Below are 22,769 nucleotides of genomic sequence, written 5' to 3'. Positions count from 1 at the left end.
TGAGTAGTTTGGATTTCAGTGGGAATGAAAACTACATACTTTCCTGGCATGACTCTTGTACTGAGATCCTGGTAATGCCCCAAAGGACCTGCATCCTTGTGACAGCCTTACTATTGCACAGTGCTGCTTAGTGATGAGCACAGAGCCAGTGCCTAATTATGTGAGAGGATTCCAATGGAGAAGCCTATACAGTAATCACTGCTTTCACTGCCTGTGAAAGTCCTGCAGCATTTGACCTTTGGTTGCATACTTGTTTTTTTACTGGAGGTGTGAGGAAGAAAGGCCAAACACAGCTGGAGTGCAGAGCCAGTCTTATGGCCCAAAGGCCTGCTGCAATGTCAGGTGCAGATGCCGAGCATCCTTCCTTCACCTTCTGGAAGCTTTTGCTTTAATACCTCTCTCAATCTTCACTTGAGGACTCTTGGAGGATGTTGTGCTATGTTCCAGGGCTGATGAAGAGTTTCAATTTTAAGCTCAGCTGTTATTTAATAAATAACATGGCTTAGTTCTGTTGTGAATATAATATTTCAGAGCAGGAACCTCTTCCTCTCCCTTCCACCTTCTCTTCTCTTTGGTCTAAGGGAGCTGCTAGATAGTGTTTCTGTCCTGTTTGTAACACAATTACAACGTTTAGTCATTAGGGTGATGAAATTACATCTGGTTATACAGCTGAGGACACACTGCGAGGCTGCAGTTAGAGCATTTCCTTTTGTAGCAATGTCATTGTGAGCCACACCACCACTCACTGCTGCATCTCCTTCGCCATGCAGCTGGACAAGGAAAAGGTTTGGGGAATACATTCAAGCTAAAAATAGCTCAGCAAGAAAAACTGCTGAAAGAACATGTTCTTTACATCACAGCTTGAGTGGTGCAGGCTCCCACTGCAACTCTGTGCTGGAGGCTGATGAAGGCTCAAGGCTGTGTGTACAAAAATATATATGTTGAAGGGTCTTCCGACTGAAATCACAGACTGGTTATGATCTAGGTCACACTGTGCAGGTCAGACTGAAGAAGGTGAATAGTGTTTCATTGCAAAGCAATAGATTTCTGATTTTCTTTTTTCTAAAGGAGTAAAACTCTGGAGCCCTGTGTTCCCACAGAAAATAAAGATGAATATTACATATCTCAGACAAATTGAGAACATTGTGGGTTGGATACTTGAGCACAAGCAAACAAAGGAATTATATAAATCCCAAAAGTTTCTCTCTATCCGATTACGTGTGTGTTACTATCTATAATATTTTAAATAAAAACATCTGCCATGGCCAAAGTGATACTAAAATCGACTCTGGTATAACTGCTTGTGCAACAGTGGGGAGCCTGCAAATTGATCACTAGTAGACCAGAAGCAAATCTTAGCTCTGCAGTAGGGCCCAGGGTTTTACTAAGACCTTCTAATATTCCTAGTGGGACAGTTATGTACTCCTGAGTGCTTGCTGGGTAATTATATGTTTTAAAACCTATTTTTTTCCTTCTTCTTTCACTTCACTGTGTAAACACTGCCTAATACAATGCCTGTGCTTGAAATCCTCTAGAGAGAATGAGGCTGGATTGCCAGCCATCCCTGAGCCCTGCAAGAAATGAGGTGTCTGCAGGCTCACGACTTTTCATCCTGCACAGCCAGGAATGCAATTTTGGCCACTATAGTCAGAGGGAACAGTGAGAGGAGGCCAAAATGTCAGAAAACATGTCAGTTTGCACTGTAGCACAGGCTGTATTTCAGAATTCATCAAATAGGGATATTGCACGTGAAAGGAAGCGTTCCAAAACGTTGTGAATTCATCTGGGATGCTCCCTGTTAAAAGGATCCTTCAATGCTGTCCACTTAACATACAGTTACTCCTATAAACAGATGCCACTGCAATGTACTGCTGGGATTTGGGTCACTGGAAAGAACCACAGCTGGATTTGCAGAGAGCAGATAGAAGTGCTGGTAGGCATCACTTGTCAGCTTGCCTTGGCCAACTATATGTGAATTCCTATCCACATCTTCATTTAAAGTAAAATAATATGAGAATAGCCATTCTTGCCATAGATAAAAGCAGTTGAGAATTTCCCCACGCACTGTGAGCTCTGCAGAATCTACTTCTCTGCTCCCAGTGATCTGTGTTTATATAGAGGGACCCTTTGGCAGTCTGCAAACGCAGTGAAGTAACAGATAAAGATCTGCAATATATTGGCCTTTGCAAGGTGTTGCTTAAAGCAACAGCAAGAATTTTCTCCAGAGCTGTTTCTTTCGATCTCTGTGAGCCTACTAACCAGCAGCTTGGAATGGAGAGGGCATGCCACTGTGCTCTGCAAACTGGTTGTAATGTCAGGCTTCGTGCCAAGGGATAGCTTTCTTAATCACTGAAGTAAATCAAGGAAATCACAGTGCTGTCTTGGCTTTGTGTAATCCCTAAAGAAAAAAACTGAAGTGATAGTGATTCCTAAAACTGCAAATGCTCCTGGGATAGACAGACCCTGCTGGGACCATGTCTGTGGCCACACACCTGCTGTCAAATGGCACAGATCTCTCTGGGAACACTCTCCCTGGCAACGCAAACCCTTCCTAGTTCTCTGCTGTCACTCACCCACGCAGCATCTCCAAACGGTTGGGATATCCCTGCCTCCACATAGCATATCAATAGCATATCACCATCTGTTGTACTGTTTGCTGTTTCTGTCGTACATGCTATTGTTAGCGCAGTGTTTTCCAGCTCAGAGCTAGACCTGCAGCTTGCTGTCCTATTATTAACCAAGACTGGCCTGAGCCCCGCAGCCTTTGCCCATAGAATGTTTAGAATCTGTTTCTTCACTGCACTGAATTTTAATTTTTTTTTCAATTTTATTTTAATTTTTTTTCCCCTCTTATAAGGTTATCCATTTCCCTCTTATCCATTATTATCCATTCCCTCTTATAAGGTTATCCATTCATTTTCAGTACTTTTGAAATAGAGGTTCCTAAACCGAACAAAATATAATAATTTACTTATGTAACATTTCACATTGACCCAAGCATTTTGACATTTCTTTTATGATTTGTTATGGAACAACATGAGCTGTATTTTACTGTCAGTGCAAGGCTACAGCAGAAAGCCTTTGGAAGGTCTCTGCTCCTGAAAAAGGATTCATGCATACCATACCTGTGCTGCCCTAGAGTTGCTTGGTCTGCTGAGTGTTTGCTAGGAGCTTCTAGAGCCAAGCAGAGGAATGCCAAGTGGCAGTGACTTTCCAAAAAAGCTAGGAAAGGCCTTCTCTGTGCACAAATGACCTCCATCACACAGATTTTCTAGGCCTCTTTTGCCTTATTTTTTTCACTGCAGTTGATGGAATGTTGCATTTGAGCCCAGAACCTCCAGTGTGCCAGCAAGTCCCTGCTTACCCTGCCCTCGTCATCCTCATGGAGCACTGTTATCTTTTTCCTTCAGGTTGTACAAGCTGTGAAGAGATTATCTTAAGAGTAATAACATGGCATCTATCAATACAACTTTCTGTACAACATTAGTATTGGTTTATCTCACCTCCTCTTGAAAAGGAGGATCTTTCCTGTTGGGTGGTATTTCTAAGTATTCTAGCCATGCCCTGTAATAACTATAACAGTAAGGCCATGGTGTGGACTGTCCAGAAAATGGCTTTTGCAAAGCCTTCCAATTAGGCATGTCTCCTCACGATAGACCAGCTGCTATCTGGAGAGGCTGTCCTTGCTGTTTTTACTGTTATTATTTCTGAAAAACTAAGGAAGTATTAATTCATTCACAACTTGATTTGCCCGATGAATATGATCATCTCAAGCAAATGGATGCAGAAGCTCATCTGTGAGCCACACAGTCTTCATTTTGAGTGTTGGTGTTTTCTTTTTTCCCAACAGTGAGGCACTCAAATCTTTATTCTACCGTTTGTGTCTCAGCCCAATCATATTTTGTATAATTTTAATTTAAAAAATAACTGTTGCATCTTTATGCAACAGTGAACTAACTAGGCTGAAGAAACCTGTTTCTAATGTGATTCAAGACTAGGATTTTACCAATGTGTTGGCTCTTCAAGCCAATCCATTTCCTAGCTGTGTGGAGAGTCCTCAGCAAGGTGGATTTTCAGCAGAAGGTCCCCAACGTCAGAGGTTGTTGTTTGTTCCACTGGATAAATACTCGAGCACAGACTGATAAACCTGAGAGGCTTTTTTAGTCTTTTGATATGCAACATGACAGCTACAGAAGAAGACAGAAAATGAGGGCAACTTCTAGGAAAGAATCATTATCCTGAGGCTGGAGAGTCAGGGAAATGAGTTGGCTGCTTCAGTATCTGTTTTTCAAGGTAATTAAATTATTGAAGGGAACTTGAAGTACTCTGTTGGAGTCAAGCAGCTCCCACATTATATGAAAAATCCCACAACACCAGAGGAAGCCCACAAGACCTGGTGATACAGCTGCAGCTTGCCAGGTGGGCACAGGGAATGAAATCAAAAAGACTTAGCTAGAACTACATTTTAATCATTAATCTGACTAATCAATATTTATTAAGTAGTTTGATTAAAAACAAAGAGCCTCTATTCTGACCTGTTTCTTCTCCCTGCCTCCTGTCAATTTTCTAAATATTTATTTTATTTCACTTTTCACCGCCTCGCTGTCTCTGAGATTATTTCAGAAAGGCAGGAGCTGTGCTACACTGACCCAGTTTTACTGGATGAAAGCGGCAAGCCCAAGCCTCTATTCCTGGGAGGAATTAAGATCTTGAATGAATGAGGCCACAGAAGTTGCGCTTAGAGCTATGAGAGGAGGAAATGGTGGTAACCCTAACAGTATTTGGACAGCCAGCAACTGCCGTGTGTTAATTGCTGTTTCCTTGATCACATGCTGGGAGCCATCAGGTCTGGCCAGTTTTTGGAAGGAAGTCTAAAAACATGCTTGAATTCTTCATGCAAAGGTGCAAACCACTCACCTGGCAACACTGCCCCTAACACAGCAATAACCCACTGCTGTGGTACTCGCTGTCTGCCCTCCAGGTCTGGTGCATTCAAATGTGACACCACATCATAAGGTGATCATAAGTTTCATCTTTTTCCCTTCCTCCATCTAAAAGCCACACTGCATATTCTGTGGGAGAAGTAAATTCTAACTGCATACGTATTCTGCAATGCACAGCAACAGTCGTGGCAAAAGTCACTTAAATCCACTCTGCATATGAAGCTAATTAGGTTTAAAGGAAAAGGGGAGCAGTGAAAATCTTTCTTCTTTGTTCACATAAAATGTAATGTGGCAAGACTGAAGTTAGGTACGTTAAAACTGAAAAAATGTACAGCCAGCCCCTCTTCATGCTTACATTTTTGCTTATTCCAATTCACAGTCTTACAGATACATACTGTCCATCCCATCTTGCCTTTGTTTTAAGTACATTTGGAGTAAGTGCTTCGCGTGAAGCGCATAAAATACTGTTCCTGAGTTTCATGAACAAGTGACAAAAACCTAGATGTGAGTAATGGCAGCAACACAGCAACCATCCCCACAAATGGCAAGGGCTGCCACTGTGAGTGCCTGAGTTGCCACTTGAACTATTGGTAGCCCACAACTGCCACAGCGCTTTGTTTGGGTCAGGTTTTTGTCACAGTACAGCACGAATGGTTGGTGACAACCAGAACAGCTTGTTTTGGTCCCTACTGGTTAATCTATTTTTTCTTTCCCCGGGAGATGTTCAAGAAATGTTTAGATGTTGTACTGAGGGATGTGGTTTAGTGGGAAATATTGGTGATCAGCAGACAATTGGACTGGGTGATCTTAAACATCTTTTCCAACCTTGGTGATTCTATGATTCTAAGCTCTGCAAATTAAATTAACTTCTGTAATTACTTGTGCTCCAAATCAGCTTAAGGACCCGAATCATAATCCAGTGTAAGCTGAAGCGTTACAGAATATTATTGGCTTTCTGCAGATTTCCATTTTGTTCTATGACTGCCCAACATTTACAGCGCAGTTTTTTTCCCTATTATTTACACTTGCTAAGGCAGTTTTCATGCAATTTTATTTATATAGTTAAGTTATGTGGAATAGATTGAGGCTTTCTGAACTCTGACGTTTTTTGATCTCTACATTTACATGTGCCACTTCTGCTAGAAGATCAGTTTGAGAAATTGACTCTGTGTCCCGGAAAAGGCCCTCGATACTTCTGTGTTTACACCTGCTGCTCTGCTCCTCCCTTCCCTGCTGTGCACTGACCTGCTGCCCTTGCCTTCACTTTACTCTGAAAAACATGTTTGATTATGAATTCCCAGCACTGGAGTCAGGGAAGTAGAACAGAGCAGCACAAGGAGCTGGGCTTCCCAGAAGGAAATCTTTTATCAGCTGTGACCCGCTGATGTAAAGCTTTCTCATCCCTAGGCAGACTGAATCTTTAGAGATGTAAACCTGAGAATAGCTTTGAGTCACATATGCAGTGTTCAGATCAAAATTAACCTATGGAACTAAATCTTCACTGCTGTAACACTTTATGAATGAAGTAGCATATTTGAAAGCTGTTGTCAGGCACGCAGTGGGTTGGTGTGATACAGCAAATGGCTCTTGTTCAGGTTCAGCTCGTGGCTCTTGCCTGCAGCTGACAGGGTGTCCTGCAAGTAATTGTGCACGTGTTGTGCTTCATTACTGAAGCAAACAAACACTTCTTGTTGAACAATTTCTTTCAGGAGGATCTGCTGTGATCACATACACATACATGGGGGCTGGGTTTGTTACTTGCTGATCAGTGATTCACATTAGTGAAGTTCATTCTGTTTTTGCAAATATAATAAGCGAAAGGGAACAAGGGGTACCTTTCCCAAGAGCTCTTCAGTCGTTGAGAAAAAGGGACAGGGTATGTCAAGTACTGATAATCTTGAATCTCTTGTAATACATGTGTTTGAGCTGTATGGCAGCTTCCTTGAACCTGAAAAGTGCTGTAAACAAGAGGCTAAACTCACTCATTGCTTGGAGACGTGAACAAAACTTGAGCTTTCTCTCTTTCCTTGTGGTTTTTATCCTTGAAGACTGCCTCAGAGTAATTCTGGCAGCAGATACCAAACCCCCTTGACTGCAAGGCCAGCACTGACTGTCACTGGGTACAGAATGGAGTTTCCAACTGTGTCAATACCTGACTTCAAGGAAGGACACAGAGAATCTTAATGCCTACGAAATTCAAGCGTCTCAGTTCCAGAGGCAGCTCTGAAAAATCTCAGCCATTGCTTGCATTTCCCCTGGTCCTCCAGCCTCTCCCCATTCTTTCTACTACTTATTCCCCAAATACGTTGCTCGTCTTTTCCTTTTCCTGTAGCCTGAAAAGCTGAGCCCATAACAGAAAAGAGCCAGGACATGAAAAAAATCCCAACTCCTTACATAGCACTGGGTCTAAACGCACTTCAGCTCTGTGCAAGCTGATAATAAAATACCACAGCATCCCCATGCAAATCCCCAGCAGCAACCCCTCAGCCCGTTGGCTGTCACGATCTCATGCTGTCTAGAGCAGAGCAGGAGACTCCCCTGGCTTACCCACACACCCACGGAATTAAATTCTGCCTCTATATATAGCTTGTGTCATGTGCGAGGAGCTGCGGGTTGTGCAGACGCCCACAGGGTTATTTTTAGCATTGGTGACAAGGTAACCTGGAGGATTCCTGCCAAATGAGGAGGGCATGCAGTAAATCGTACGCAGCTAATTAGCGGTGACAGCCGAGCTTTTCTCTGCTCCTGCTCTGCTCTGTCTCTGACACAAATCTGTGTCATGTCTTCCCAGCCAGTCTGAAATTATGATCTAAATCAGGACAGTTCCCTAATTTCTACTTCAGCCAGTGGGAGTTTGAGCACAGCCAGAGCTGCATCAAAAAAAACCCCAAAACTCAACAATCTCCAGGTAAATTTAGGGCAATGTCTAAACTGGGCTCAGCTAAACACTTTTCTGCATTAACATCTTGTACCTCACTCTCCTTTTGACCAAATCATGTACAGTTTGCTCCCAAATCCTGTGAATTCAGCCCGCTTTCCCAGTGGATGCCTCTGGAGGGCTGATTCCTTTGCAGTCAGCAGAGCTGCTCTGAGCCATTCCCATGAGGAAACAGTGCTGGATGTGCCGTTCTTAGGAAACAGGACACAAAATTTTCCTTTATGACTGCTTTGTGTTGAACCGTCACACTTTATGCTTTCAGGCTGCAAATCTGAAGTGCTGTTTTCTTGGTGGTGTTCTGCCTTCAGCAGCGCTGTGAACTTCACGCTCTGTTACGTGAGGCTGAGCTACAAACCAGAGCCTAATCTCAGTATGCCTTTTGCTACCTCTGCACTTTCTGGGAAGTTAACTTGCAAATGCCTTTCTGAGAACCTCAGGGAAGCACTAGAACTACAGATACCCAGATGTGGTAAATCTGAATAAAGATACCTCCTTTGTCAATTTACATTGACAAGAAACCTTGCCCCAGCATGATCTGCTTCCCCAGGCCAGGATTTCCAATGTGGTTTAGGTGATTTAGGTTCACAAAGCTGTCACTCTTCCTTTGTGACTTCTTTTATGCCCACACTTCTGCATGTGAATTTCCATCTCCATAATCTTTTAAGTGCTCCTTAATGCTTCGTGTCTACTTATGCAAATATCCAAGGAGGTGACACAGAACATGAAGTGAAAATTACAAGTACAGTCTTTTCCGGGAATTCATGTTTTTGTTGAAACATTAAGTAATAATGGAGTGTCTTTAACTGTGGTTATACAAAGCGTGCCTGAGAAACACCAGCCACCCAGGCAGTTCAAACATTAACTTTCCAAGCAGTCAGATATCAAATTTAATTAAACAACCCTTTCCTACATCACTTTTCAGTTGAGCAACTATTTTACTTCTCCAGGTTTTAGCTAAAACTCCTCCTAGAACAAAGTGGGTCTGTAAGACAGAAAGTAGCTCTTGCAAATAATCGTACTTGCAAATGTCTTCTCTGCCTCTTGACACAAAGAGCTCTCAATTCATTGAATTCCATGGAGGGCTTATTATCTGTGCTGTGAACCCATAATAATTGGAAATGAGACCTGTTGGGAGCCTGGAATACCAAAATCTCTGTTGTCTAATGCACGGTAGAATACTGCAAGCACATATCGTGGCCAGGGGCACTGGGATGCATGAATTAATAACAGATAACATGACTGGAAAGGGAAACATGGGGAAGATGGAACACTACCGGTTTGGATGGAGGTAGAGGGAAATGTCTGTGTTTCCATGGCAACAAGTGGTAATTTGGCTTGGAAGCACAGAAGATGGGAAATACGTGATGGAAAGTAAAGAAAAATAAGTATTCGTTTTGGTTGTGCAAACGCTCATGAGCGTGACAGCACAGAGTTGGTTTTCTTGCCAGATTCACAACTACCCCTAAATGTATTTCAACTAGAACCATTTAGAAAAAATACAGTGGTTTTGATAAAATGCTTTTCTTCTGTCTCCCTATCTTTCTAAGTTACTTAGATGCCATTATTGATGTGTTTTGTACATTATATACATTAGCATAGCTTTCTTTCTAGACTACAGAGCTAGGCTGTGTTAGCTGTGAAACATGCAATTTTCTAGACAGCTATAAACTTTCAAATCCCTACGAATGTGCTGTTAAATATTGATCTTGAAAACAACTGCCTGTTTACTTGCTATTCTGATGCAGACAGCAATTGAATAACAACTCTCTAATTTGCTTGTACATTATTCTCTTGTGCAGAAGGACAGGTCTATAGCCTGATGGTACATGTAGATTCATAGCTGAGCAGGCAAGTCCCATTGCAATTATCAAAGTGCTACCAGTACAGAAGTAATGTGCTCTAATCTGCACAGGAAATGGCAAGATTGTACAGCAAGCATTCATGCCTATTGGATCCCAATTGCCTGATAGTACCTCATACTTGAGCACTTAGCAGTATGCTGTAAACTTCCACGCTGTCACACCTACAGAGAGAGTAAGCTGCACAAGTATCATTAAATGAATGAATGTAAAGATCTCAAAATCTCATCCAAGATTCTCATTCTTCTTCCCAGTGTGGTTACATTTCCATGCTACTGTCAGGTTGTGCTATGAGTGGGGACTCTGGGGTGGTCTGTATTATAGGGAGTGAGAACTAGTCAGAAATTCCAGAGGGATCAATTGAGGGCTTTGACACCTCTGCCTTTGCCGGCACCAACTTTTAGGTTTGGGATTTTATTTTTCATTTTTTACCACATTCCTTGTTTTTTTTTTTTTTTTTGTATAAATATTGCTTTTGTGCATCCGGCACCTGAGCTTGTTTCTATGGTCACATTCTATTCTGGTGGATGAGTTAAGAGCCGAGCTGAGCTCTGCCAGTGCACATATGTGCTGGAAGTTGTGTGGGAGGTTGCTTCCAATCTGTTTTGCCATTCCTGGCTATTCCAGCAATCTCTGCACCGTCTGTTTTCCAAGATGCGCTGAACCTGACACGTTCCAGGAAGAAGCATCTAAATGAAAGACTGTCTTCCAGCACTTGGAACAAAGCTGGCTTTTTGCCATCCTCTAGACATAACCATTGAGACTAATAGCCTGCACCACAGATTGCTTCGTGAGATCATAAGAGACAATATGGGGACTATCTTTACTGCCTTTATCTATAGAGTGTGCATTTCCTAGCTTCTAGTCATGACCAGTCCCTTTCTTCACCAGCAGAGCAGTTTTCTTTTTAAGTCCTTGTACTGACAGTTGACTTGAGTTATGGCTCCTTTAAAATAATTCTCCAGGCTCATTATTAAGGAAGTAAAATGGCAAATGAAATGAAAAAGATAAAGTCTGTAGTTATGCCACCTCAAGCTGCAATTCCATCAGACCTTTCACATCAGAAGTCAGGCGGTATTGAAGAGAGGTGACCTTCCAGGCACTTCAGCAGAATGAGGTGTGGCTGATGATGAGATAATCTTATCCCTCTGAATAGTCTGTGGTGGTTCAGCTTGTTTTTAAGGATGCAGTGGGATGGAAACCTTTTTGTTGGTGTATTTTAGGGCCCATAAAATTAGGCACCTGACCTATGAAGACATTTCTTTTTGTCGGGCCAAAATACTGGAATTAAAGTATCAAAGTGCAGTTTGAAATATTTCCCTGAAATGAATATACAAGGTCTACTTTCTCTCCTGAAATAATGGCTATTAAAGTGGCACATCTGTGTCTTACTGTGGCTGTATCTCTTAGAATTTAATGTAAACTGTAATGTGGGATTTTCTGCTTGCATAGGATGTACATATTTTTTGTGACAGGAGCTGTCATTTGCTGTCTTGCACAGTCACTTGCACTGCACTATTCTCCTTTGGATGTAAGGTGCTGCCATGAAACAAAGAATAAACAGCAGTTCCTATGAGTCTGGAAGAAGGTGATTGCTGCATCCAACACTGCAGGGGCATCAGGACATTTACCCTAAATCTCATCTGCGTTCATTCAGAAGCTCATTTCTTAGCAAATGTGGTGGTGGCAGTGGTGTTTCCTCCCAAAAGCCCTGGTCTGTTAGGACTTGTGCTTTGATCCATATGTGTCTCTCATTCACTGTCCCCTGAGGTAAAGTTTAATCAAATGCATACACATGAATGAGCTAGCCTAAATATCAATAAATGTTTCTTTCAGGAAAGGCTTGAGATATTTAATATTTAATAAGCTTTGAAAATGAACTTCTGTTCGTGTTTCTCAGTTTGATTCCAAGCATTTTGGCGGTGAGCCGTGCTTGCTGTCCCAGTGTGGGCAGGCACAGCACACATTATTTAGCAATCCACTTTGTCTCATCTAAAAAATTCATGCTTTCAGATACCCAAATGTAGCTTTTAGGGGGAAAAAAAACAACAAAAAAACCGCACACAGACACAAAAACAAATGATGCAGTCCCATAGTTACCTTCAGTCTTTGCTTTAGGCTACATGCCACAGTTATGCTGTTTCTCACCCAGCTCTACACTGTTGCCCTGGTTACTGATCAAAACCAGACCATTCCTGCCATCCCCGCAGCAGGACTTGCACAACACATTACCCGTGTGTCAGCAATGCTGCTGAAGCTGCTCCTCCCTTAAAACAGAAACACAGCCACCAACACACGCAGGAGCTTTCCCTTCTCTGAGTATGCAGTTATAGCAATTGCCCTTAGCCTTAAAATCAGCAAGTGCTGGCCAGGCAAGATCAGATCGATACATAATTAGATTACTGTTTTTACATTAAAGCACTAGCCTTCTTGGAAGACTTCAAAACCTTAATCACATCTGTGGAACTGCAGGTAGATTTGGAGGTTTATAACCCCCATTTACTTGTGTCTTGTTTTCCATTGAAATCAAGGGAATCCTGACTAAAGAGGCAGTTAAGATTTTTTCATGTGACTGACTGACAGCTGTGATGTATGTGTAAATGTGATGTATTAGGTTTTCTGTTATTCACTGCTAGAAATGAACTCAGGGGTGGGTGACAATTTCTCATCTGACAGTACTAAGAAGACACATCATTGAAAAGGGAGATTCCCCCGTATTCTCAGATAACTTACTTTGAGAGCTTCATTTCAATTTGCTGCCGGATTTCCTGTCTTTCCTCATCTGTCCTCCTTGGGAAAATATTCCTGTCTTCCAGCTCCTGCTTGCTTGGTCTGTTTCGTAGTTTTACTGCCAGCAGTTCTTTCTTACATTTTCTTGGCAAAGTACCTGGGATACAGATTGTAAAGAAAGACATTAGAAAGACAGTTCCTGGAGATGAAAAATGAACATGTAAAGAGTGGGAAACTATGCAGAGAGATGGTGACTCGTATGTTAGTGTGCAGTGAGCAGTAACACACACTAATATAAGCAGTGATACAATTGTGCTTGTGATTAGGGCTCTGACAATAAACTGCTTACAAATGCAGAAGGGTTGTAGTCCTCTGTTGTCTTTACTGGCCTCCATAAGCAAGCAATGGTTTCAGGAGAAAATTATTTGCAACTGAGATATGACTCACATCTCTAGTTTAGAAATCAAAGGCTGTGCATCTTGTCTCAGGCCTCTGAGCATCCCTATAGCTGAGAGCAATCCCTGTTCCCTGAATCTTTTAGTGGTTCCTTTGCAGAAAGATGGGATGGCTCAGGGACAGGTGGCCAGAATATATGCATCTTCCCCTCTAGATGACCAGGCATAAACAGCAATTGAAAACGGTAACTGAGACAGTCAGAGTTGGTCATTTTTATTTTACATATAATTATGGTTTTTTAATGTCATCGTTCTTTCAGACATAGAAAATCAAAACTGTGAGCAGACACTAACACTATGTATAGCACTGCATGTAAGCCATTACATGTATCTGCATCCTTCCTATCCAAGGTGACAATGTGTCATAACAGAATTTCAAATCAATACTATACTCTTCACTTTAGGCTTTTTCTTCTGAAAAGAGCAGGGGAAAATATTCCAAAGAATGAAAGAAAATAAAATTTTATGGCATTTTTCAGAATGTTGGCAAGTTAATTGGACAATTGGGCAACACGGGGTATAGATACTTATTGTGATTGCATGACCTGTTCTGCTTACTGTAAAATGTGCTAACACGTGTTTTCTATCAAAAAAAGATGATCTAAAACACTGCCATTACAAAACAGCTCTTCAAGGAGGATGTGCAGAACCTGTTTTCATGAGTTTACTGCTCTTGATGTGCAGAATGTTGGGTCCTTGATGCTGTTCTGCTGGTGATATTTGAAGCATTCTGTCACTGGAGGGAATTGTCTGAGCTTTGGTGTATCTATCCATTGTTGGAGCTCTTCAGGCTTACGCAGGCTAAGCAAGTGAAAACTTGCTTATAAAAGACCACTGAGCTTATAAAACCATTTTGCTGTGTGTTTGGAAAGGTATACCACAAAATGACTGTAAACTTTAACTGCTTACAAAAAAAATCAGTTTTCGTTCTCAGATGCAGATTAGAAACCTGAAGTCTCTATCTGCTGAGCAGTGGATTGCTTATGGTGTGCAGAGAGGAAAAGGGAAGTGCTATTAAAGCTCAGTGAGCTGCTGAGTCACCCTGGAAGGACTGCAGTCTTCCAGTAATTAATTACAGGTATATTGCAGCAAGTAAATTTACACCAGAGTCCTATTTGCCTTCGCAGTGCTCTCCTGGCCATTCTATGGTCCAGTCCAGGACTTCAGCAGTCAGAAAATTCTCAGTGCAGAGTAGCACCAGTCAGATGGATGTTGTCAGAGTACTCAGGAGCTGCAGTTAAACCTTCAATCTCCCTGACCTTGGGAGCATGGTGTGTAATAGCTGTTTTTTGGTTTGGTTCCTTTTTACTTTAACAGTGGTTGTGTTTTGTGGCCCTTTAAAAAAAAAAAATAAAATGTTTCACCTTTTCTAAGAAAGGTCATCTCACTTATAAAGAAAATGACATTTAATTGGTATTTTTATTTGGCATTTGAGATAGGATTAAAGTCTGCTTTAAAAGGGATGCTCTGGAGGATGGCAAGATACTAAATCCTAAATATATTCTCATTTTCAAATATTGGCAGTTTATTTGCTCAAAATCTGGGGGACTACATTATTATTATCACTATTGATCTTGAATTTCTTCATGCAGGGAGGAAAAATCTATAGCACATCCACACATGCATCTTGGGAAGATAGGGCAGAGAGTGGGTATGGAATCCCTATAAGAAGGAGCAAGTCTCTAAATAGTTGCAATGGCCTAAAATTAATGAGCTCAAAACCCTGATTGGAATCTGAAAGCTGTGCCCTTGTTTAGCACCTTCCTCTTAATGCTTTCAAAGTCTGTTGCAAACATTAATTAAATTAAACCATGCAGCCCTCTGTGAAGAATTAGGTATATGTTTAACAGATGGGTAAAAGAAGTTAAATTATTTGGCTGCTGCACACAGAGCATTCTGCTAAATGAGTATGTCTCCATCGCAAACACTTGGATCACTAAGCCACAGGCTTGGGACTCAGTCAAGCTTTTTTAAGCCTTCACCTCAGTGGGAGTAGTGAAAAATGGGTGTTAACAGTGCTCAATCCAAGCAACTGAAGGAACAGTTTCCCATTTATCCCTGAACACGCTCTCATTTTCACTTGAAAGTTTTAAACAGGCACTAAGGGGAATTTGGTCATGCCAGGAGATTGCTGCAGAGATACTGTACGTCACTGAGACCAATGTCTCTTGAACACGATAGACATGCTGCCCATGTGCCAGCCATCTGTGTGGTGGATTTACAGGCAGTTCAGTGCATCTTGGGTGCACCAAAAGCAAGATATGTATACACCATGCAGCACATGTGAATTTCTCTGTCCAGAACTCCTTAGAAAGAAACAAGGGAGCTCTACATGTGCACGCAACACTTTTTCTATATTTTTTAAAAATTGTAGACGTGTGCTCTAAATGGTTATTCTCCCATTTATCAGTGACAGCGGAGGTATAAGCATGCAGAACTATTCCTGCTCTCATCAGGATGTTCTAAAACTACCTGCTATGTCATGCTATATCTCATGTTTGGATTATGGGAAAACAAGAGGTAGAACCGCAGTGATTATTTGCTCAAAGTCAGGGTTGTTTTCTGCTGTCCTCACCCATTTGAAAGTCAGCTGAAACTTAAGCTGTGCAGGTGAAAGACTGCATGCACCTTTTTGCAAGAACTCAGTTTTTGAAGCTGAAGTAAAGACACTGGATTAAGCTATCTCAGTATGTTCCCTAGAAGCTTGTACTTCAAAGTGAGATGGAACAATGCAATATGTTGTTTGAGACAAAGTAAAATGTAGCTGCTCTTCCGAGCTCTGACTACTCCTGGACTTGTCTTCTGCAGACTTCAAAAGTCTCCTACTTTGTGAAATTAAAAACACAAATCATAACTGAAAAATCTCAACTTTAACCCAAATCCTGCTGCAGTATTAAAGGAGTAGAGAGCATACAACCCACACAGGATAAGCTGTGCTCACTTCATCCAGATGTTAGGATTTATAAAAGGCTTATGCTATAGCCACTCCCATGGTCCATATGCACTATGCACTCATTAATCTTTAGGGTATTTTACCAAATAAAAATGCAAGAGAGCTGGATTAAGCTGATCTGATAGTCCAAAGAGCAGCTTCCCATGCCTGACCAATTGGGTTAATTCCTGAAAAATAATACCTGCCAGACAAAATGAAAGGAGGGAGATGGTGTTACCCCCTGCAGGTGCACCAGCAGGGTCTGTTCTCACCTTGGCTGGTCCACTGGTGGCCAGTTCTATTATTTCACCTCCTGCAGAAATCCATTTATGATGCTTCAGAATTGAACCAAATAAACCAAATCAAACAAACAAATAATAATAAAAAAAAAAAGGGGGGGGGGGGAGAACAAAGGGAACAAAGCCCCAGACTAGCTTTCCCCATGTCCATTGTCAACACCTTGAGACAAAACCCTTCCTGATCACTATCTCAGTGGAAATTGAACATGCAAATACCTTCATCTAAGTATTTTCTTCCTAAGGATTAATTTTTTCCTTGCCAGTGCGATGTGTTCAATGCCAGTGTGTCCCATGACCAAGGCCGAATCTTGCTTATGCCTTGTTTCACAATTTATGGCAGCTCAGCTAGGTCAACAATAAATGTTTTGAGAGCTCATACCTTTTTCATGCTTGGTCTCTGCAGGTTCCTGACAAAAGTTCCTGTTTTAACTCAGTTGAATCCTGACATTTATTTTCTTGTATGTTTACTGTTCGTTCTACCAAGCAAAAGGCAAATCCAAATACTGCACACTAACACAAAGATTTTGCTTGCATCTGTTATCAGTTCAAGGCTACATGCAGGGTGGCAATGACTAATTTAGTGATGTGAAAACACAGTACAGTAATCATAAATTAACTCTGGATTAATTGATAATTTATATCCTGATTTTCAAACCAGCCCAGATTTTTAAAACTAGAAAGAACCTTTACTTTTAGTAAATTATTCTGGTGTTATTCCTGCCACTTCTGCATCTCTCATTTTTCTCTAAAATGCAAATAGATGCATTTGAATGCATGCTGACAGAAGCAGTGCCATTCAGAGTCAAGACCAGAAATGCCTTGCTTACATTCCAGCACGCACCATATGAATGGGCAGCATCATATCTCTGAAGCTGCTTTCTTCTGGGTCACATAACCACCCCATGGTAGGAATTCACAGTTTAAGCCACTGTGTTGCCTAGCTTGCCAAGTATTCATCCATTGCAGCCGCCTCAGACACTTTGCAACTGGAACCCTGTATGGTTTGGATTTATGTTACAACTTTGGATTTGTGTTGTGCCACCACACGGAATAATTTATACTACTCAGTATTTTCTGTTGTTTTATAGAACATTACATTAGGCATCAATAGTATATAATATAATAGGTGACTTTGCTTACCAGAAATAATGGAGTCATTCAAAACTTCCTCATCCTGATAAAAAACGGAGTCTTCCTTAAGCTCTGAGTTCATTATCATGTTTTCTTTGTTCTCATCCGACTCTTTAACTGAATTCCTCTTATTTTCTGAATCGCTGCTGTAATTCAGGGAATTCTCCTTTTCTTTGTTGCGCTCAATGCTAGACGTTCTGGATGGACGGACATCCACTCTTTTTTTTGGAGAGCCTTTGCTTTCTCTTCCATGGAAGCTGTGGGTGGAAGGTCAAGCCCAGTTTTTACAAAACACTTGTGTTTTAGTGCCACAGTAGGAACTTATTACTTGTATGAAAATGACTAGCATGGCCTGTAGCTCATAAAAGCCAGGACAGAGAGTTCAGTATGGGAAAACAGGGGATGGCATCCTCAAGATTGCTGACAATAATGAGCATAGAGATCTAGGTTTGTCATAAGAATAAGGTACAGAAGGATAATAATAAGGTACAGAGACTGATGTACTTGTTTGATATATAACCACGTGCTCTGCTGTACTGATTAAAGGAAAACACACGAGTGCATACCCCTAACATAAAACACACATGACATGAAGTATTCTCATTCTGATATTTTATGATCATGACAGAGGGCATGGAAATAATACTGAATGAATCTCTTCTCCATAACAGTAGCTGTTATGGAGCTGAGAAATGTTACAAACTTCACTGGTTATCTCTGTCTGTCTCTAATACAGAGGAGGGTTCATAATGAAAACCAGATAAAGTACCCAAAATACTGCCACAAAAGCATTTGCATTAGAAAATGTATGCTCTATATGCTCATGTTTAAGCCAAGAGACAGATTCTGAAATAGTAACATTTCTCAGATATACTCGTATTTACAGGACAATTTGCCTTAGTTACTCTACCTTGATATGTTTGGAGGAGAGTTTTGCAGTGGACCAAAGATTATTAACTGTTTCTACCCACTTGAAAACCTACCATGCTCAAAGCAGTGACCTCAAGAAGATGAAGGTGAGCTGTAGAAGTGGTTAAAATGCTAAAAAAACAGGATAAGGGCATTTACCAAGAAAAATGATTTAGTGGAATGACTCCTCATGCACCCATGTAGCCAAGAGGCTGCAGGTACCTGTCCTGCCGGTGTTTGGTGGCCAGAGCCCTGTGGAGTTCTTCAATGACTCTGCTGGGAGGTAAAGGCAGGTGGACAGCAGCCAGGTGAGGGGAGCCAGTCGGCGTTGTTACCTGTCCTCTGACGTGAGACTCGGAGCTTTTCTGGCCAGAGGAATGGAAGAGGGCAGCTTGTCCTGAGATTTGAGAGGAGCCAACAACTACATAATTCTTCAGGATAGTGGAAGGAGGAGACTTCATGGCTGGGTCATCTGTGTCGCTTCCTGCTGTCAAAATACAGGAGGGTAAAAGGTCATGCAATACTTGGATACTTGGATTTTTGTGCCTAGAGCCTGCACTGAAATTGATTTGATAGAAGAAAATAGTGATGTTTGGTTCTTGCTAAGAGGTAAAACTGGTTAAGCTGAGTAGCCATCTGAATTCAAAAGGCTCATACTATGCAGGTCTGCATCTTTGATGTAGAAAAATAGATGCTTCCCCCATATCCCTTTTCTCCCACACAGTCATATTCTCCTTTTCCCAGCCTATCAGTTCAATCTTGATGGTCAGTGCTGTTCTTCCTAGCTACTGATGTCCCATACTGTGGTGGCTTTCCATTCTAGCACTTTCTCTGCTGGACTCTGGCAGATTGTATTAAAATTTATGCACTGTGCTTGACAGTCAGGACAAAATGTACCAGTGTCTATTGTCTGCTCTTCTGTGATGACTGCACTGATCAGACCCCTGTCTTTCATATGCCAATTGAGGCAATGCCAAAATTATTGTAATATAACATTCACATAACAAAACTTGCCAAATGAAATCCAAATGAAAGATGTGGTATTGAGCACCAAGAACAGAAAAAGAAGAAAAGGATAAACTAACATGTTTTTACTTGTTTGTTTGTTTTACGTCTCAATTCAGATTTTTTTTATCCAGTACTGGAAGCTAGATTTTGATGCATAAATTCTCTAGCACCTGAGTCCAAAACATAGCAGATATTTCCTTAGTTGTAAATTTAGTAGTTTTGCATTCTTAAGATATTCGAACACTTGGGCTGAAAAGATGCTGATTAGATTTCTGTTTTGCAGTTCTCTTTTCCTTTCTCTTTTTTCCACACATCTCAGTCCCAAACTTCTTGGCATATGGTGGTAGTTATTGCAACAGTTCAGTCTGGTTGCAAAAAGGCAACTTGACATCTTCATGCAAAAGGATTTTGCTTTTCTCTTGTTGCCATCTAGTGTTGTAGACAGGAATTTAAACTGACACAGCTTATACAAGTATTGCACAATTTTATTTTCACAGAACATGTTTACTGAGAGCAGAATTAATGAGGGCAACAGTAAAACCACTTTGGGTTGGGAAGGAGAACTCCTGTATCCACAACCAAATTCAAACATCAACTTTGAGAGTGCAGTAACACTAAGCCCAGTCTCTTTTTCACATTTAAAGGGTAGACAGAAGAGCCTCCACAGCAAGGAGATTTTACCATTGATGCCAATCTGCTTTCATATTCTAAGAGAGGTCTAAATCATTTCTTTATTTTAAGAAGGCATTTTTGCACATTTCTCTCCATCTGACCCAGAACCCTTATCAGTGCCCAGGGTTGTTGAATCTCTCTCTTTATATCTCCAGGAGGCAGAGTTTAAGCTGGTCTAAAAACTACACTATCAAAAATCTGAAAATGTTGAAAGCACAGGAGCATTTCTTCAAGTCTCTTGGCGTCCAATGTGCAGAGCCTTGGCAATGAGGTACCTTCCCAGCCCGGAACTGATCAAGACATTCTGCACCCAGGAGACAGCCACCTTCTGCTAAGCAGAGATGTTTGCTCGGCATTCGAGTCGCAATTCTGATTATGTGCTCCTGTGGAAACACCTCTTAATTCACTTTCCACCTCTGCACAATGGGAGAGGGTTGCTGTGTTTTCTCAGAGCTAGAAACCTGTGTTCAACTCAATCCCAAAACAGGAAGAGAGGACACTTTGCTTTATCTTCATATTTGCTTGTTTCTGAAATGGGCCAGCAGCCAATTTTGTCCTCACTGCAGCTTGGGCCAATATTGTGTTTCCTTAAATCACACCTTATTCAATCTAATAACAGCTGTTCAGTGAATAATCTTGCAAAGTGATGTCTTGGCAGCTTGCCCTGTTCCCCCTCTCTCTGTGATTAATTGGTGCTTGGCTCATTCCTCACTCCTTTGCTAACAACATCTCTAGCATTGTTAAATGGGAAAAAAAAACAAACACAAAAGAGCTTTTCAACCTCTTTGTTCCCTTTCTTTTTTTAATAGTTCTTTGTTTCTCTCCATACATTTGTATCCCCTTTCACTCACTCACAGTATTTGTTTAGTTTTAACTTGCCACTGCCTCCACTTCCAAACCAAAATAAACAAATGTATAATCACCATTGGATAAAGGTCCGTAGTTACTGCAGTCATTGAGAAAACCAAGAGTTGTTCTTTGTGGAATATTTAGGTGAAAATTAAGTGGCAGAACTCAAAATATCCCAGATGCTAGGTTAAACAGCAAAATATCTGAACTCAAAGTGCTGTTAAGTGTATAGTGGATCCATAATTTTGTTACTCTCTACAAGTTAGGTTTTCCAAATGGCCTAAATCCAACACTGAACATCTCTCTTATCAGTTGAGCAATGACAAAGGGGAGTCCTGATTTGTCTAGTTTATGTTGCAAGATAGAAGAGGAAAGCTAGAGCTTGACCCATGGCAGAGAATGGTGAGAGAATCTGAACAATAGCTCCAAGAAGCATTATGATACCATCCTGAATCTAGCTCTAACTTAAACTCTTATGGCCTTCAGATGTGGACGAAATATGAATATTTTTCATTGGAAACAGATACTTGTGATTTTACTCAAAAAGACAGAAAACCCCAGTGTTTTCTGTGACTTCCAGTAGTCTGATCAGTGTCTCTCTGATATTTTGTTTCCTGGTGACTTTGAAAACCCTGTTCTTTGTGCCGGTGGGGATGCAAATCAGGGCTGAGATAATGGCTGTCATTTAAAAGTCTAAATACACAACAGGTCTGGCATTTAGATGTCAAGACTTGATTCTAATTTGCAGTAAGGACCTTTAAACTGCCTTTACCATATGCAGGGGCCCTAAAATTGGAACAAACTAAAATCATATTCACTTTAACACCCTTCTGTAGTGCCAGAATGTTGGAAAATGTAGTAACACTGGCAATACATTAGAAAATCAGGCCTAGAGGAACTGCTGTTGAAACATTCACTGAAGTCTGGCATGGAGTATTGCGTTGTGGGAGCCAGGTATATCACTTATGTGCATTCTGTGTAATTAGACCAGATTTCATAGCTCTAGTTTAGAACTACCCTAGATAGCATAACCTTAAGACAGAAACCTCTACAAAGCCTACTGTTCTACTGTTATCCAGCAGGATTCTAGGTTAAAAATAAAAATTAGAATCTTCCTCATGTTTTATATCAATATGAGCATCTGATTCAGCAGATGACTGCGGTTGGTTTGATTTGTTTTACATGTGTTTAGTGCAAAACAAATAATCCCCAGATATATATATGTAAAGTACAAAGATCAGTGTGTTTTTATCTGGCATCCAGATCACTCAGTTCAAGGAATTCATTAGCATTCTATTAATTCACTGTAACTAGCCTGATTCACAGTAGCTTGCAAACACAAGCCTTGCAAATGGATATAAGAAAAAAAATTGTACCATGTAAGTGAACAGTGTATAAGAGATTGGGAAAGTCTGTACTGACTGGCAATGACTGACCTGTTACACTCTTTGTGATTTTGGAGATTGCCTTAGGTGGTGGAGCAGGGAGCAATGGAGGGCTGGGAAGCTGTGCTGGATTTCCTTCTGTCAGTTTCTGGGGAGAATCTGTGGATTCAGGTACAAGTAAGGCTTGTGGACTGTCTTCAGATGCTGGCAGACTGGCATCTTCCAATTCTTCCTTGGGTGCTGAAGGTTTCTTGGCTAGTAAGAAGATGAGTAAAATTAATGGAAAATGAAGTTATTAATACTGATCAGCCAGGAGACAATGCCAGGAACATTCAGAAGAACAGAACACATGGTACTCAGCTAGAAGCACTTCTTTACTGTGCCAAAAAAAATTGTTATGTGAAATAGCCAAACAGCTGAGGCAGGTAAAGAATAAAATGTATGAGGATATTGAAGAAATGTTAGTTTTTATGCTCCTGAGAAAAACTTGTGAGCCTCCCTTACTTCTCATTCCTTCCCTAATGCCATTTTTCCTTTTCTCTTGCTAATAACAAAGACAGCAAGGTAAAGCAACTTTTGAGAAAGGCAATGGATTTTCTTACAGCAGTGCAGCTGCATGTTGTGGTGTTACTGGGTGACTACTTGTCTGGGCTAAGAAC

At 41.1% G+C, this 22,769-nt stretch overlaps 1 protein-coding gene across 3 annotated transcripts in view; it reads right to left on the bottom strand.

Annotated features, from left to right (window-relative positions):
- The window catches only part of PHACTR3 (phosphatase and actin regulator 3), a 95,364-nt gene that overhangs the window by 14,843 nt on the left and 57,752 nt on the right, over window positions 1-22,769 (bottom strand). For 2 of the 3 annotated variants that reach the window (XM_031590313.2, XM_090152072.1), the window contains exons 5-8: window positions 22,162-22,365; window positions 18,419-18,683; window positions 17,297-17,544; window positions 12,474-12,627 (exon numbers count right to left, since the gene is read on the bottom strand). In XM_031590313.2, coding sequence (XP_031446173.1) covers window positions 12,474-12,627; window positions 17,297-17,544; window positions 18,419-18,683; window positions 22,162-22,365 — 871 coding nt within the window. The remainder of the gene's footprint in view (window positions 1-12,473; window positions 12,628-17,296; window positions 17,545-18,418; window positions 18,684-22,161; window positions 22,366-22,769) is intronic. The other variant, XM_031590321.2, reaches the window with a different exon arrangement.

This window comes from Phasianus colchicus, chromosome 17, assembly GCF_987193195.1.
Source record: "Phasianus colchicus chromosome 17, bPhaCol1.hap1.1, whole genome shotgun sequence".
In the NCBI taxonomy this organism is placed as follows: domain Eukaryota; kingdom Metazoa; phylum Chordata; class Aves; order Galliformes; family Phasianidae; genus Phasianus; species Phasianus colchicus.
Note: the sequence above shows the minus strand (reverse complement) of the source record. Positions and strands in the feature narration are given on the sequence as shown.